This window comes from Gavia stellata, chromosome 4 (assembly GCF_030936135.1).
Source record: "Gavia stellata isolate bGavSte3 chromosome 4, bGavSte3.hap2, whole genome shotgun sequence".
NCBI classification, from domain to species: domain Eukaryota; kingdom Metazoa; phylum Chordata; class Aves; order Gaviiformes; family Gaviidae; genus Gavia; species Gavia stellata.
In genome coordinates this window covers 6,891,089-6,908,775 of record NC_082597.1, presented here as the reverse complement: position 1 = coordinate 6,908,775, position 17,687 = coordinate 6,891,089, and the positions used below count along the sequence as shown (strand labels likewise).

At 42.3% G+C, this 17,687-nt stretch overlaps 1 protein-coding gene across 2 annotated transcripts in view; it reads right to left on the bottom strand.

The window, feature by feature from the left end:
* CELF2 (CUGBP Elav-like family member 2) overlaps nt 1–17,687 on the bottom strand; it is a 380,716-nt gene that overhangs the window by 99,425 nt on the left and 263,604 nt on the right. For both annotated transcript variants that reach the window (XM_059816034.1, XM_059816033.1), the window contains one exon: nt 3,982–4,064. In XM_059816034.1, coding sequence (XP_059672017.1) covers nt 3,982–4,064 — 83 coding nt within the window. The remainder of the gene's footprint in view (nt 1–3,981; nt 4,065–17,687) is intronic.

Below are 17,687 nucleotides of genomic sequence, written 5' to 3'. Positions count from 1 at the left end.
CACCTCTGGAAATTCATGTTGTTAATTTACAAGACATAAAAGCTACTTGTGATGCCAGCACCAAGTAAACAGAAAAGAACTGCCCCTGTTTCGTTAGTATGTATCATATATAGCAATATGTCTGTATTTCACAAACACTGTATATCTTCTTCTCTGCCTAGTAGCAATCCTACCATAACAAGTGATATTGAAATACATTTTGGGGGAAAGATGAAAGCTCCATTATATGACAAGCAATATTATGACTAACAGAGAGATTATACTAATCATGAGTAAAAAGATGATGTTTGATCCTACTTATGCTGAAAGTTTTAAAAAATTTAAAAAAATCTTTTAAATGAATTTTATCCTCAGGAAAATGATTAAAACCAGAAAAGCCTTGAGATGTCAGCTGGTGACATGTTTTTCTTCTTTATCTTTCTTTTTTGTTGTTGTTGCTGTGACAAAAAATCTGAGAGAATACAGCAAAGTGCATCATTAACTTCTTATTAATTTTATAATACAAAGGCAATTCAGTTAAAATAGTGGTGCTGCAACTTTAAATTACAGAACTAGCTTGGTATTTAATGAGAGATTTAGCACAGCGGGGTTTCTGTTAAATTAAGTTGTGCCTTCACATCACAGTGGGAAAACAGGTGTATATTGGTTTAGAATTATGGAAATGTTGACTAATTCCAAGGCTTGTAATCAAACAGCAAGGCACCCTGCAATATTTTCTTCCAAGATTCTGCATTAATCATTTATGTCTGGTCTTATTTTCTTCATGTCCACTAAAAGGGTGCAGCTCAAAGGAGCAGATAAAGCGTTCGTGTTTTCATGTCTCTGTTAAGGATGAGATCCATGGAGAAAGTAGATACAGAAACAGAGCACTGCAGGCTTTGCTCAAACACCTACCTAAATTAAACTGAATGTGCAGTCTTGGCAGGGGGATAAATTTCACACTAAACCCCCACGTTTTTGGCTTCATGAGTGCTGATCCAAAACCTACTTACTGAGCCACGTGGAGGAGGTCTTCATTTAAGAAATGAAGAGACTAAGCCCAGAACTAATCTGGCCCCTATCACTTAATGAACATCGAGGTATTCCCCTCCATGCTTCCGCAGCAGTACGGGTTATACCTGCGTGCAGGTAAAATGCAGGCGAGTTCCAACCGCCGCAGCATCCTTGCAGCCCCCTGCTCCTGCATCTGCCATTGTTCCTTACCTTGCACTAATAAATCACCTGCCTCTGCCTCGGATTTTCTTCCTGGGCTATTTAAGGATGCCTCTCATCTGACCCATGGTGGTATTACAGCGAAAGTGGAAGGCACGGATTCTTTTGTTTCCAGGAGACACCTTATTACTGAACCTCCTACATACCATATCTCATTTACTGGAAGCAAGCTGGCACTTGATGCCCAAATGAACCTGATCCAAATTCATCCCTTGTTGTAACTCTGCCAGAAGATCGCTTCCATTTGCTCTGAAAGAGACTGTTTCGCACATGGACCTATCCACTACCGATTCCTGCTCGTTCAGTGAAAGCTGCTTAGTGGGCCAGAGTTAACAACATGAAAATTGCTAAAATTCGTATCAGGAGAAGCCTGCTAATGTGAAGTGTTTTCAGCACGTGTGCCACAACTTTAAAGCACGCTTAAATGAAGTTATTTTGGGAATACACAGATGCAGCATAACAGTATCACCATATATGCTGAATGTCAGTGCACAGCATGTGCAAAATATAGAATCTGTTATATAATATATGCTGAATTGTTCTCAAAGAGAAGTAACAAGTCTGTATTTGAGTTGCTTCTCTTTATCAGAGGTGTCCCTTTAAGAAGTAGGCATAAAAACTTATCTCAGAGTAAAATCTTAACATCTCTGGCAGTATCAGGAGTATTTTTAAAGCCCAAGCCCCAGAGTCATGAGAATGTAATTTTCACGTTTCCTTAAAAGAAAAGTTTGTAACCTCAGAGTCAGGACAGAAAAACACAGCTTGAAAAGATAAATTCTAAGCAACAAAGAGCTAGAGATAGCATTAGAAAAAAATATTATATTTTTGAGCTTTATTTTAAAAAAATCAAAAGGTACAGTAGTCTCTAACCGCTGCATGCTCATTAGCCGTATAAAAGCAGAGAAGAAATGATGCCTCGCTCAAGTAAGGTGCAATGCAGAGCTGAGCCAGCTTTGCCACCTGCATGTGGGAAGGTCAGGGAAGGAGTCTGCCCCTCCGAGTCACCCGCTGGGATAACCAAGATCTCTCAAAACGCAGCAGCCAGCTCGTGGGGCTCAGGGAAGATCAGAGGAGCAAATGAAAGGACTCTCTCTGCTTCTGAGGCAAGGGATGTATAGGTCTCATGGCAGAGCTTCAGGGTAGGGTCTCACACCCTACCTGGAGCCAGGGATGCTGGCTGGGCAGGATGCTGCTCCAGCAGCTCGGGACCACCTCCGCTGGAGTGTCCATCCTACCCAGCCAGTCAGCACAGCTGCTTGACTCAAAGCATGTTGGAGAGCAATTACACAATGAGTTGGGTTAAGTGCAACATTAGCTGAATTGGGTTAGAGAACAGTCATCCAAGGGCTCGGCATTTTCTGGCAGTGGGGATGGGAACCAACAACCGGGGTTTCAGAGCCAGAGGATGCTGCGATTCAACCTGAGCTCCAAAGGGGTCTCAAAGGGAATCATCACTCAGAGCCTGCCTTCCTCTCTGAGGATGGCACATCCATCCTCTACACCCTCAAAAGCCAAGCCTGCCGCTGGAAGGCTTCTAAGGTCTTGACATTGTCTCTTGCAAGGGCCAGTTGCTGGAAAATATCACGTGAATCTGAAGTGCCACAATTTTTCTTCTGTTTCCCTGGAGCTGGTCTACTGCTGCAGATTTCCCACCACCCCTTCCAGCATTTTCACTTGCAAATGACAGAGGACTCCCATTTTACCTCGGTGAATTAGCAGGACTCATAGGTAACTATCCGACACACTTCTCTACGCTGGTCATTTCCATGACAGATGAGGTGGCTTTCCTAACAGGAGTTGCATAAAGTGAGCTGGCCAGATGTGAATTTTTCAAACACACAGTGTCCAATTTCACATACAGCACGTAGGACTTAAAGGAGATATTGGCCGTATAACTGTCAGTCCATTCAATGTTCTATTTATTTATACAGTGTTGTATACATTTATTGATTTTTGTGTCTGTAACCGTACACTCCAACCATATACTTGAACACTTCCCCTACATCAAGAGGGAATATACCTCCATCCTTTATATTTTTCCTTTCCCATCCCCAAAGTATTTGGCTACATTCAGCAGAAGAAATGAAAACATTAGAACAAGAAGATTTCAGAGTTAAGTCATGAAATTACCGGTGATATACTTCTCTCTATCTGAACTACCATAGGATAACGCACGCTACGGTTTGTACAACACAACCGCAACTGTTTTGACCACCGGTGTGATGTATCAGTGAGAACAGACTGCTAAGGAGAGGTGGTGGCAGGGAACAGGGTGACACTGTGCAAGCTGCTACGTGGTACCATGCTCTGCGGTACCCTGATGTGCAGCCACCACACCAACACAGTCAGGTTGTTTAGAAACCATGTGGATAAAGGCTGCATTGAAAAAAGTTGGCTGTATTCTGTCTTTTCCTCTTCTCTCCCTTTTCAAACAAGAAGCCCCAGTGGTGCAGTGTTTTCCTGACATATGTTTTTCCTCCTCCCCCTTAAATTAAAAAAAAAAAAAAGAATCTACCATGCACTTCAGTAACCGTCTCTAGTCAGCAGGAATCAGCACTGTTTCCAGCCAAGGGACTTTCTACAGAAGAGCAACTGCCTTTTGAGATGATGTCATTGCTACAGGACTGGCACCGGTAGAGGACAGACCATCAGGGTAGCCACCCTCCCTTGAAGAGATCAAGGTCATTTGGGGCACCAAACAGCATCTTGAGCAAAAGGGCTATTTTTCTGGTGATAAAATAATTAGGATCAAAAAGTAAATGTACTCACCCCAGGTAAAGTTTTAATATTGTGCAGTGCATTCTGTGCCTCAAGAGCAGCTTTTCTTGTATAAAATGTTACGAAACAACAACCTATAGAGAGAAATGAAAAGCTTTCAGAAATTAGTGAGTATGATTTCTGAGAGTACAATAGGGAGGGAGAAAAAACAGTGGTTGAACAACACATTATGAAAGCTGGAAATGTGAATTATCATGAGGCTGCCTGAATGTCATGAATAAAAGGAAGCTTGTATGGTTTAAAATAAAAAGTCACCCCCTGTGCATTGCATCTATAGCACACCTACATTGTTAGTGAACTGTAATCACTTAGAAATTAAGTTAACCAAAATCCAATTGGCTTTGTACAGTGTAAGTAAGGTTATATTTTTCTGAAGGCTCCCCATTATACTTTGAATATAAGCAACATGGCAAGCTCAAGCAGCAGGAATTCATTGTTGCATCCCAGGCAGAAAATCAGGTTCAAGCAGGACCTTATTTAAAGGGCCTTATATGTAAGAGCTAAGGTTTGTTCCCCCCTGTTTGAAACCAGGGAGGACTGGAGGTACGACACTCATCTCAGTTGCAAAAATGACAAATAAGCTACAGGGGAATTTGCCACTGGTGGGATAGTGGAGGCTGCTGATGGTTGACAGCATTAGGTGAGGCTCTGCTCACCCTGCATCTGTCTAACTTTCAGTAAAGCAGACAGTTCTAGTTGCCTTAATCCTATGGTTTTCCCTTTGGCAGCATGGTCCAAGCGGGTGGTCTGTGGGACCAAACACAGGTTGTTGCCACTTTCTTCACTGCAAACATTTAAAGTAACCCTTCCCGCAGCACATGCAACCCAGGCAGCTCAACACCAGCCCCAGGGTGAGGTCAGGGCTCACAGGCAGATCTTCAGGGAAGAGCTATAACATGACAGGCGTGGGACAAAGAAAGAAGGACCAGGATTTGACTTGCTGCAATCTGTAATGTCCCACAGCAATGAGGTGTGCTCCTAGGCATCCATGGGGCATGTGCGGAGAGCTTACTGCGGGAGGACCTTGCATCCACCTTGCAGGTGGGGTACTCAACACAATATCCCAGCTTGTGACTTCAACTTTACTTCCAGAGGGAGGGGAACCACTTTGAGAACATCAATCGCACACTTATGATGTGCGTAACACAAGATTGCAGGTATAGACACAAGGAAAAGTCACATTTAAAGAGTTCCCACCCAGCACAGTAAATCAGTGATGTAGGAACACCCTTAGAGACCAATCTGTTGCTACGCTGTCCATAGGGGAAATACAGCGGGGCTGAATGCAGCCCTTGTCCTGCAGACATGGGCAGCCCCTGCTTTGGAGCCATGTCACGTTAAGAAGAGGTCCCAAAACTCCTATAGAGCTCTGTGGCTGCAGTTGGGGTGCTCGGTGACCCAGCTGCTATGGGGAGAGGGAAAACATGCTGGGTAATGTGGTTGTGAGGCAGAAGTGGCTACTGAAACAAAAACCTACTTCGTATCAAACAACATGATGCAGATTTTACTGATGAATCAGAAAACGATCCTGTTCTCTTAATCATAGACAGAGATTTGTTGCAACTCCAGAGAAACGTCAAAACCAAACAGTAAGTAGAAGAAACCCCAGCTCTTGAGCCTTGGTGTTCCCTCAGAGCGTGACACAGATAAAAATCTGTCCTTCAGGCAGCGAGCAAAGCTGTTGCTTGCACCAGCTCCCTGATGTTGACCAAGGTGAAACATCACGTCCCACCTGCTACGCTTGCTTTTGTTCAACCTCACAGCATCCCCCAAACAGCAAAGGAGACCTAGGAGAAAGCGTGCACCAGAGAACACAGCTAGCACATTTTAAGTAACCGTGTGGAGGTGGCCCACCCCACACCTTGGAAGGAAGGGCTGAATCCAGAACTCCCCCTCCGCTGCCTCTTGCTTGGCTCAAGCTGTGCATTGCACTGCGAACACTCCCTCCGGCTTTGCAGCCGGGCCAGCGATGACTATTACCTTTATAACAAGCAAAGGTAATCATGTATTCCCAGCTGGAATGCAGCGAGTTTATCCCTAACGCAGAAAAGCACTTGCAGGCAATACAACACACGGGCAGGCAGGTAATGCAGACTTAACGCAGCTGGGAGAAACACTTTTCATACTGCCAACAGGTTCCTTAAAATTTCACAGTTTACAACTGAGACGGTTTAATAATTATTTCAGTAAGCCGGACATTGTTTGGCAGGGATGATTACTACAGACAGCCACAGCCTGTTAAGGTTTGTGCTTCCTGTGAGCGTTTCTAAATCTTCTATTTCACTAGCAAATTCTGAAAATTTAAATTATTTTACTCTGGAATTAAAAGGGGAAACAAATCCAAGTTTGTGACATTTAATAGTGTGACTTTGAGAAAGTACTGCGATGTTTTTCTATCCTGCCAGCCAGCTCCGAAGTCTTTCTTCTACTATTTTCTCTCCATTTGGTTTATTAGCTTTTTAATATAAAGCTTTTTAACCAGGAGAGAGGATTCAGAGGGGAAAATATCAAGCAGTAGTCACGACTTTGCAATTCCGATGTCCTTTACCATGAGTCCGAAGAGTTTCATTTTAGATTTCAGCTCTGCAGGCTTATTCTGATAAGAAGTTTGAAATCTACTGGTTTATCAGTCTTGGCACTACTTGAAAGAACTGCGCTTGAAAGATGAATATGCTGTGAAATACCCTTTAACTAGTCATTTTTAGGAAGTAATAGTGCAGGAGAGAAAAACGTCTCTGTGAATGAGGACTGGGAGAGAACAGTACCATAATGGGAAACGTGAGGATGTTTCAGGCAGGCCGTCGGACCCTGACAAAAATGGAGCCTTCTAAGTTCACAGATCAACACATCTGAAAGTGCACATGGATAAAATCTTTCTCTGGACTCATTTTGCTCATATCTTCATTAAAAACCACAACAAAACAGGAGATGTTTTGCTGTGGTTTGAGGAGAGCATGGTCACCAGTTGTGGACACCTGATTCTGAAGCTATCTGCTAAAGAGGTCAGGGCTGGACTAAAGAAAAAAGAAAATAAGAAAACACAGGAGAACAGAAAAGGCAAAAGTGCACATGGTCCCAAAGGAAACGCTATAGCTCAGCCTATGGACCTTCCAGAGGTGCTCGCTGCCAAGTTACGCAAACCGCTGCTGCTCCAATGGGCTGGCTTTGAAGATGCCTCCAGCGTAAAATCCCTTTGGCTCAGCACCGCATCCCAAAGGAGAAAGTACCAAATTCAGCCCTTTCTGCAGAAATTTTGGAAGGGAATGCGCCTGTGTAAGAGAACAGGGCCAATCTGTGCTTTAGGACTGGTAGATGGTCCCTGATGAAAGACAACTAGGAAAAGACTTTTCTTCCTTCATTTTCCCTAAAAAAATGTAATACTGCCAAAGACAAATCAGTGACACTGCTAGAAAAGAAAAAAAGTACATTTCCTACTAAAAGAAAAGGAAAAAAAATGCAATCCTCCTCTCTCCAGCCCCCTGCACACATAATCTTGGCTTCATCACCAACAAACTTGACAGCAGCTTGAACCACAACTAAACTTTTCTGACATCCAAATAACTCAAAGCCTGACAGTGATAACCTTTTCCCCTCCTATTCAGGACAACTTAAAAGGCGAATTGGTTTGTGGACATGGTTCTGCCTATCCTCAACAGCCTGAAATACAGCCCAGTTTAACTCCAGGTGGGCTAGCATCTTCTCAACCAAAGGAACAGAAGCTTGTGCTGCCAGTCAGTGCCTCCAAAGCAGCAAATCTCCTGCCTTTTGGTACGCTGGTTGTGCTCTACTTGGAACTGTATTTACTACAGCGTCAGACATTTCTTCTTTGTACCTAGAAAAAATACTGAATGAATCATGCAGTTCCCTACAGTCCCTTAAGGACAACAGCAACAACTTCATGGCTATCCTGCCAGATGCTTGAACAGACTGAATAAAACCTGCCACCCCGCGCTGCACAGTGCCTGATAGCAACAAATGGGATGCCTGAGAAACAACGGCAGAAACCAGCCCTACTTCTCAAAGCATCTGACGAGAAAACGCTGCAGTGTGTACACTACAATACTCAACTTCAACACCTCAATAAAAAAAAGGGAAAAGATCTCTTATTTCAGCTTGTTTTCTCTCTTTTTTTTTTTTCCTTTTTCTTTTTTTCAAAGGAAATTTAGTGCCAGAAAAAGACCTCAAGGTCCCAGCCATTGGGAGAGAGTTGACACATTCAATTCTCCATGACACATTCAATTCACAAGCCCCTGCTCAGGCTGCCAAAGGCACCAATTAGCACCAGTGGTGGAGATCTTATTTATTTAATTTCCACAGAAACCTGTTTAGCAAGACACCGACAGAGGCAAACAGCCTTGCGTAGGGCTAGAAACAGCTTTACTTGAGTCACTGTCAAAGATGGCAGCAACGGCTTACACGGGGATCATGCAGCCACGGCTTCACTAAAGCAACCATTTAGAAGTTGGGGATGGGCAAAAAAAGAGCAAATGGTGAGGACTCTCCCACCCCAGTACCCATTAATTTCTGCTGACAGCGAACTTGGGTTTCTGGAGGACGTTTGTGCACATTGTGGAATTACGACAAATTGCCAAGTTTTCACCATGAAACTTCAAAAACTGCCATTCCTCCTACGAGTAAGAGGATTTTTTCAAAGAGCTGTTAGTGACCTCCTGCAACGGGACTTCTCCTCCCGTACGACTTCTGCTCTATGACCCAAACTAGCCACCTGTGAAGCCCTTGCCCCCATCCACCAAGCCGAGCAGACACGGCTTTGTTAGGCTGTGAGATACAGTCGTATCACATCGCTAGGAGCTCCGTCGTGTCATTATTTTTATCACTTTCTCCCAATTCAAGCACAGACTAATTACTCCGTGAGAGCTGTTTACAGTCCTAATTTTGAACAACTAACAAAAGGAAGCTCTCCTCCACTCGGAGACGTGGCTTACATGGTCCTCGCTGGCATTTAACGGCACTGGGATCTGTGTAAGAGGCTTAATCTCTCAGCCGGGATTTCATGCTTGAATGAATACGGCAACCTCCATCTTGCTTCGAGTGTGAAAACGTCTCTTCCAGCTCCCTAAACTGAATATATGGTTCCTAGGTTAAAGTTACCAGGAATTACACACGTGCATCAATATGAGAAAATAACCCTTGGACGTGGACACGAATTAAAACAAATTGTTGTACAAGATGCTCTGAGGTTTTGATTTGCTTGAAGAAAAATGTGCTACAATTTCCCAGGCCTGAAAATTTAACTTTTGGGAATTAAAAGATAAAAGATACAGGAGAAAAAACCCCTCATCTTCGTTGGTCTGATTTATGAGTTTCTGTAGTTTTCAACTGTCAAAATTTGTCAGTTTGGATCTCTCCTGCATTGTGCATATTATCACCCGCTGCCAGTATCTGAACCCTAACCATAGGGTACAGAAATACAAGAGCTTATCAGTGCGCCTGCAAAGCCTGCAACAACTTAAAAGTATGAAATTTGCTTTACCTTCTAGACTAATAAAATAAACACTTCAAAACAGCTATAATGATTATCTGATGATTGAACTCTGTATTCTTTTAGCAAGTAATGGAATCCTGGCAGACAAATTCAATTCAAAATACATTCACATTCAGGACATCAACAAAGTCATCATGTTGTGAATTGAAAATTCCTTTAAAGGCTGCGTTTGAATTCTAAGGGGCTGACAGATCAAGAGACTGAAGGCCCTGGAAGGCTAAATGAGTGAAGTCCTGCTATGTTTCTTTCTTTCTGTGAATGAAGCTCACTTTTGTGTGTGCATTTGCAAGCAGAACAGGTGCTGGCTTCATACAAGCTTGGAATCTCAATGGGGACAGTAGCTTCTTGTCAATCCAGCACAGTTCAAGCTAGTTTAAGTTAAGGAGAATTTCTTTTTCTTTTTTTTTTTCCCCTCCAAATGTTCCTCTCCCGATTTCCACATTCACTCTTCCACTACCAAAATTTAAACATTACACTGCGATTTAACAGGGCTGCCTTTTAAAAGGCTCTCTTGCATTCCAGCTGTTCACCCGAACGCTGAAATACGTGCTCCGTAAATCACAAACAGCTGCCTGAACAGTGTGATTTGCAACCAAACCCACCATGACCTACACTGTCATTTTCCAAAAGGCAATGAAGGCATCAAAAATTCTCTTCCCCTAAAGCCACTGAAAACACCTATTGCTACAGGAGTTCAGGCGTGTGGTTGGGCAACAAGGTTTTCCACATATATTAAATTTGGGGCAGTGCAATGGAAGCCTTGTCCGGCATTTCTTCTGTATTACAGATTTTAGTGCAATTAGCTAACCTGCATGGAAGACACCAGTCTAGTGTTAGGAGAGGTGTGTCAAGTCTTAGGGATTTTGGTTGGGCGATTCCAGACAAAAATAGAGAAAAACATGAACTGCCTGAATAGCAAATACAGACATTCCTGACAAAGGAAAGCAAAAAACGTTTTCAGAAATAAAAATCCAACTATTTCTGTAATTCTGCTGGACAGAAAAAAAGGTGGCTCAGGCAGGGATGCATTTTGATTTCTACCTGCACCATGCTCTTGCTCTATTGTATATGGAGTCACTCGAGAGTACGATGGCAACAATCCACTCCCAAAGCAATCCCTGATAGAATTGCCATATACTGCAGAAATCAACCTTTAACGATGCCGCCTCCCAATTAGCTCAGGTTTGCTAATAGTTTGATATAATTGGCACCCTGATGGAAACCGTATTACCAATCCTGTCACCAGCCAGGAAACCGCATTGCCACTCTAATGACAGCACATATTATAGCGATGCCACTTCTAATATTAATTCATTAGCTGAAGGTAGGCAGGGGCTCATATGCGAGAAGGATTCACAACCTGGACATGCCAAATTCCACCCTGTGCTCTATTTTTCCTCCCGGTTATAACATTCAGGGCGGCAATGCACCAGCCCCAGCGTGCCCCGAACCGCCCCTATCGCATTAAAGCACAAATGCTCCAGGCCGGTAACAGCCCTGTAAATGGCCAGTGAAAAATGATCCCACGGAGCTCAATTTTTTCTCTCCATGCCTTGCAAGTTATGACGGCCTTTCTGTTAATTGGCCACAAGTCCTAGTTTGCTGTCAGCCTTCAGCTGCACCGGGGAGCTCTTTTGGAGGAGTCGCACTCTGTCATTCTCGTACCCTTGTGAATACAAATGCTCTCTATAAATGTCCTCTGCCTACAAAATGGAAGTGGGTTTTTTTTTCTTTTTTTTTCCCCTCCTTTTTTTTTTTTTTGACCTAGATTAAATCTGCTGCATTTTCAAGCCTTTTGGGAAAGCAACTAAGAACTAATATGCACCGGTTCGTGTGCCACAACACTTCCCTACCCATTATTATGTAAATTTTGACTGAAGTGCAACACAGATAGAAAAGATATCAAGGGCAAAATTGCCAGAATCTGCTTTTCTTGCTCTCTGAAATAAGCCACTTATATTAAACAGTTTTAAATGGCTAATAGCTGTAAAAGTATCTAAGAATTTCAATGTACGTTTTTTCATATAGTACAATGACAGCTTTTGCAAATTCCTGAACTCTCCTGCTGACTGCGTAATGACCGGGAAGCAAATGGCCAGCACGCTGGTACTCTCTGGTTTACTTTTGAAGAAAGGAGCCAACTTCCTCATCTGCAGCTTGGTAATACTCATTCGATATTTGCACTAGATGGTGATAAAGGAGGAAGAAAAAGCAGATTCAGAATTAGATTAAATACATGGTGGCAGGGTAGATAAATATGTACAAATCAGGTTTATAGCATCAGGACAATCTCATGTCATTACTAACTAATCTGTCCCTAAAGAAACCATCGCTGCGTGCTGGGATGTAAGCTGAGCTGTAACGGTCTGTGCTGACTAGTGGATGAGAGACGTCCAAACATAAGCTTAGAAAGCGCTGTGAAGATACAGGTGAGCAGCCGGTGGCATTGGAGCCATCAACACCCTGGTTGATGGAAACACCACTATAGCCTCGCCTGCCCCTCCAAGCACCCACCCAGTGTAAATCCCTTGGGAGAGTAATTGCTTTCCCGACCCTGTGAGATGGAAGGCTGTCAGTCAATCAACACCAGCGAGAAAATCAAAGCAGCTGCTCAGCGCCTCTTGTTGAGCTCATGTTTGGTCTGTCCGCATTTCTAGATTTCAGGGGTAGAGAATAATTGGGATCTTACACATCAGTCCATACAGTTTACAATAAAAACTGCTGTCAGAGCTTTTGGAAAAAAACATTTCAAGTAAGTAGGACAGCAGGGGGAGAGGGTGGGGTGATGGTATTCCAGTCTCTAGCACTGTGAGGGGTCTCCCATGGGAAGTCACTGTACTTCCCACCTGTAAAATATAGAAAAGAATATACACAAAATACAGGAGAAACAAGAAATATTTTTTTAAATTGGAGATTATTCTAAACAAGGCCTGTCACTATGTATATACACTGTATCGCAAAGAAATCTTGAATTTGGGGGGGCACATCTAAATGAAGCTACAACAAACAATTACTTATTTCTTATGCTGCCTTCTCCTCATTTCCCCTTTACCTTTTCTTTTCTTCTTTTCCTTCTCATTGTTGTACTAATTCTCCTTAATCTTTAATTCACTTTCTTCTCCCCTCATACAGATCCTTACTCTTTTCCTCCTAGCAGCTGGTCACTGCTTCCTTTTTCCTTGGCCAGGTAACAATTACTGATCTGAGTTCACTGGCTTTGAAATGAATTAACATGTCCTCTGTGCAAGTTAACTCCTATGTTTGTCCATCTGCTAAATACATCTTTGCATATAGTAGAGAAAGAGGGTTCAGAGCACAGATGCTAAGAAAAACGGAAATGAAAAATTAACGTGTCCTCCCTTATTAATCCATTCTTACAGCAGAAAACTGGTGTGACACTGTATTTCAATTCAAAAAGACTCTACAAAGATCATGTTTACATAAATTAATGTAGGCAGGGACACATCTTTCCCTAATGACATTTCAAAAGCCCTACAGTCTCCAACCCCGATATTCACTAGTAGCAAATCAAAATTCCTAGCGCACACATCTTATAGTCCTGGATTTCCTTCTGTTTTCTTTCACTTGAATGCTTGAGAAAGATCACTAAAGACTGGTTTTCCCCAATAAGACTTCCAGACCACTGCTCTGATGAAAGCTCTAATTGCACTGCGACTCCTGAGAAGCCACTCAAGTCCTAGTTCAACTAGGAGGCAACTCCGTAGTGAAAAATACTCACAATAGCATAGCTTTACCATGAAATTATCCCTCTAAAATCTTCAAACCTTTGAGAGTTAATTGCAATTTATAAACCTACACTGTCACTATGAAAAACCTGTATTCTGTATGGGAAATTGTTTTCACTGCTTAAATGCCAATGGCATCCTGGGCTGCATCAGGCAGAGCACTGCCAGCAGACTGAGGGAGGTGATCCTTGCCCTCTGCTCATTTAGGGGCTTGGGTCCCATTCTGGGCTGCCCAGTACAAGAGAGACGTGAACATACTGGAGGGAGTCCAGTGAATGGCCATGAAGATGCTGAAGGGACTGGAGCACCTCTCATACAAGGAGAGGCTGGGAGAGCTGGGACTGTTCAGCCTAGAGACGAAATGGCTCAGGTGGATCTTACCGGTATGTATAAAAACCTGATGGGGAGGAAGTAAAGCCGATGGAGTCTTCTCAGTGGTATCCAGTGACAGGGGCCATGAGCACAAATTAAAATACAGGAATTCCATTTAAACATAAGGAAAAACATTTTTACTATAAGGGTGATCAAATACTGGCATGGTTTGCCCAGAGAGGTTGTGGACTCTCCATCCCTGAGATACTCAAATCCTGCCTGGACACAGTCCTGAGCAACCTGCTCTAGGTGACCCTGCTTTGAGCAGGGGTTGGATGAGATGAACCCTGGAGGTCCCTTCCAACCTCAGCCAGCCTGTGATTCTGTGAAATGGCAATGAAGGAATTGAAGTGGCTCTTCCACAAAACCCCTACTAACACAGTTTAACTTCCTCAGAAATATATTGCAAGCTTATTTAACTTTAGCAGACAACATCAGTTAAATTACTTTTTTATTGTTCCATTCATCAGTTGGGAACCAGCTCTCATTCACTAGCAGATTTCACACACAAGACGAGTTTTTTCATAGCAAGAACACAGGAATTAGTATTTTTTTTAGAAACAGAACCAGAGACATTAAAATCTCAGCAATGCCCATGTTGCCACAGACACGCAAGACAGTAAGAATGCCTTGTGTCACACCTTGTTTTCAGATATACATCAAGAAATTTATGAATTCAAAAGCTGATATTAAGATGCATTTTTTAAGTTACAATTTATCCAGTCTTCTTGTATCTGACATGATGAAGTTTTGTCTAAATCCCACGCATTCCTTTAGTATTACAAGACCACCTATCCACCCAGAGCCCTGACAGATCTAAAACTGTGAGCTTGTGTCTTCTAAAGACAGTATAGGAAAAGCCAGATCTAGCAGTACAAAGAGAGGAAAGAAGAAGAGGACCAAGGAGAAGGAGTTACAGATTGCTATTGCTGATACTTAATGAAAACCCATTAAAAAAGAACAACAAAAACCCAACCCTGTCCCTCACCCAGAAACTTGGTAAGAAGATGGTGTACGGGTTGGTTTCAACACTTGTATGGATCTGGAAGACTTGGATACCAGTTCTGCGACAGAACCTAAATCTGAGCTTGGATAATTCATTTCTAGGAATAGGGTGTTGAAGTTCTTCTGAAAATAATGTTCAATGCCCATCTGAATCTTTAGATGCCTAAACGCTTTTGAACCATCTGGCCTTTAATCTCCCTGTGCCCCCGCTTCTCCTTGTAAAACGGAAAGAATAAAATGTCCTGAGTTCAAAGGAATACTGTGAAGAAATCATAAAAAAAAAAAAAAAAAGGTGAGGTAAAAAGATACTGCAATAATAACAACGTGAGTAACAGCAAAGCAATACTTGCAAGTGCTACTTCCATCTCACTAACTGCAGTCTGGCACGCTTCCTCCAAAAGTTTGCTTATAGGAAACGGAAGAAATCAATACAAGACATTTGAGCTGGCTTAAGGGGCACTTAAGCAGCATGGGAAGAAATTCTAGGTGAAATATTGTCTCAAAGTGCCCTGAGCTTCAGTCAACGAAGACGTATTTTTCCCCAACACCCAGTGCCACACAACCCCATATTTTGCTACTTTTGGCCAAGCCACCTAACAGGCACTCCATCCTCTGCTGGCCAAAGAACTGACAGAGCCTCCACTCTGAGTCATGATTTGCTACAATATATACACTATTTTCAAGGAGCAAATTTTCATCTACTTGAAAACTTTTTGCTTAGAAATGTGTTACTTTTCCCCATCTTTAAAACTTGGGTCTAAATCCATTGTCTGAATATGTCATACTCCCTGCTCCGTTTGCCCAAGATGCAGTCAAACACTTTCAATTCTTTCTTGACTTCAACATTATAGACCCTTACATATCTCATATTGATTTCTAGGCGTTCACAGTTTCAATCTCACAGGGTCACAGCACATGTCAAATCCTTCCTACGCTGTGTACACCTTCAAGCAGTGTTTCATCTAAGGAGCTTCACTTTCCCTGAACTTGTTAGCAGTGACACATTTATTCCCCAATTAAGCTTTTTTAATAATAATAATAAAAAAGAAATTGAAGATATTCCTGGCAACTCCTGTATCTTTCTAGTTGGTTGAAACAATTTTATGCAGATGAAGATGTAACTCCACAGAGCCTTTGAACTTTAAGCATCATCTTTCCTTGGCTTTGAACTCTCAACAGGGCCCATGATCTTTCAAAGTAATATACTCTGCCTGTGGAAGCTTCAAACAAGGGGGAAAAAGGCATGGTTAGAAAAAAACCCACAAAAGATGGGTTTTTAAAATGCTTGATGCTCCTGGAAATAAAAAAACCGTAACTGAGTGGTATCTGAAGAAGTGTATTTGGCGCTCAAGTGCTTCCCTAATTAATTGTTTAGATGAGTGCTAAAATAAATGCAGCAGCAGCAAAGATAAACAAACCACTTTAGTAATAAAGCCATATATTTGTGCAGACACACAAAAATAAATGGTAGAGCTTAATGAGCACAAGCAATGAGAACGAAGAACACACTTCGTGTGGGGGATCCACGCTCAGAAAGCTCAAGCTCAAAGGTATTTGAGAGGTATCTCACAACAGCCTCCCAGCCTGACTCACGTTTGCCCCTTGTACAGCATCTTGTTTTGCACAGACTAACAGTGTAAAAATAAAAAGTGTCCTGATGAAGAATTACAGCTCATGTTTCACCTTGCCTGGGCAGCCTCATAGGAGCAAGGAAAATACTTGTGGTAAAAGACTGTTATCGCAGTTTATTATTATTATTCTTTATGTTTTGTCTGACGATTAACTAACATAAAATCAATGAGGGGAGATGCAGAATACACGTGTAACACATGTACTTCCAAAACGAGAGAGAGAGAAGCTGAGATGATTCATACAGTCTTCTCCTTGTGACTGGAAAATGAACTAATGAAGTCTAAATACTGGGGGAAAGCGTTATCTTGCAAAACTAGGAAAGCAGTTTTAACAGAATTATAAAACTGTTAGAGACAGGAAAATCCAGCTAAGCTCCACTCCCAGAGAGGACAGCATTACGATTCCACGTGTAGTTCTTCCAAAGTTTTATCTGGTCCTATCTGTAGATTTCCCAGAATCAGGCTTCCCATAATTTCGCCAGAAAACTATTTTGCAATCTCACAAACATTAATTTTAAGCACACTTTTCACGGTAAACGCTTTCAGCTTTGCTTAATTTCCCTTTGAAAACCTTCCTAAATAACGCTATTACTTCGCATTCTTTGTATAAATGATTCGCTAACCAGAGCAAAACAGTGAAAACTCATGTATCATACAAGTAAATATTCCCCCCACAAATCTTCATACAACTGATGGTTTCTGTCTTGATACTATCGACCACATGTGACTTGGAAAACTGATTTAAAAAATCTATTCACCAATATTTAATATCTACTAAAGGAAGGGAATATCAAGAGTGTGTTGGACAACCCATGGGGCATGTCTCAAGTCCTCTAATTAATACCAGTTCAGAGCAGTGCAAACAAGATAGTACCATGATATATAGGCCCTATGGCTCTCCAAAGATCAAGATGTGGCATTTAATCAGATCAAGAGTTAAAATAAATCGCCAGCAGCCTGTTTCCAAGTTATGACAAGAGGAATACTTGGCTAGAGAGGTATAGGCTGTATGAAAGGATTGGCAACTTATCAAGACAAGAAGAGAAAGAAGCTGGATGACTGGCAACTTAATCAGAGGGAGAAGGAAAAATAGAGAAAAGGAACAAAACGAGTGCATAAACAGCTATGTGTTGGCTCCTGCGGCTGTCAAAGGTGGCCTTGAGCAGGCAGTGGCAGGAGGGCTTACGCTGAAGCTTGTCTGCAAAGTAGATGAAACTATTCAGTGTTCCTTGGCATCAATAGCACGCGGATGCTGAATATATCTAATCACGTTTGGAGTAGCATGATTCTGTACAGTGTTCTCCGCAGGTCACCATGGCAGCCACAGGAACACGTCCAACAAAATATCACGAATGTGCAGCTTAACGGTGCTCTGCTACCAAAAAACTCATAGAGCTTTAGAACAAAGTCCCCAGTCTTATCTGAAAGCTAAAAAAA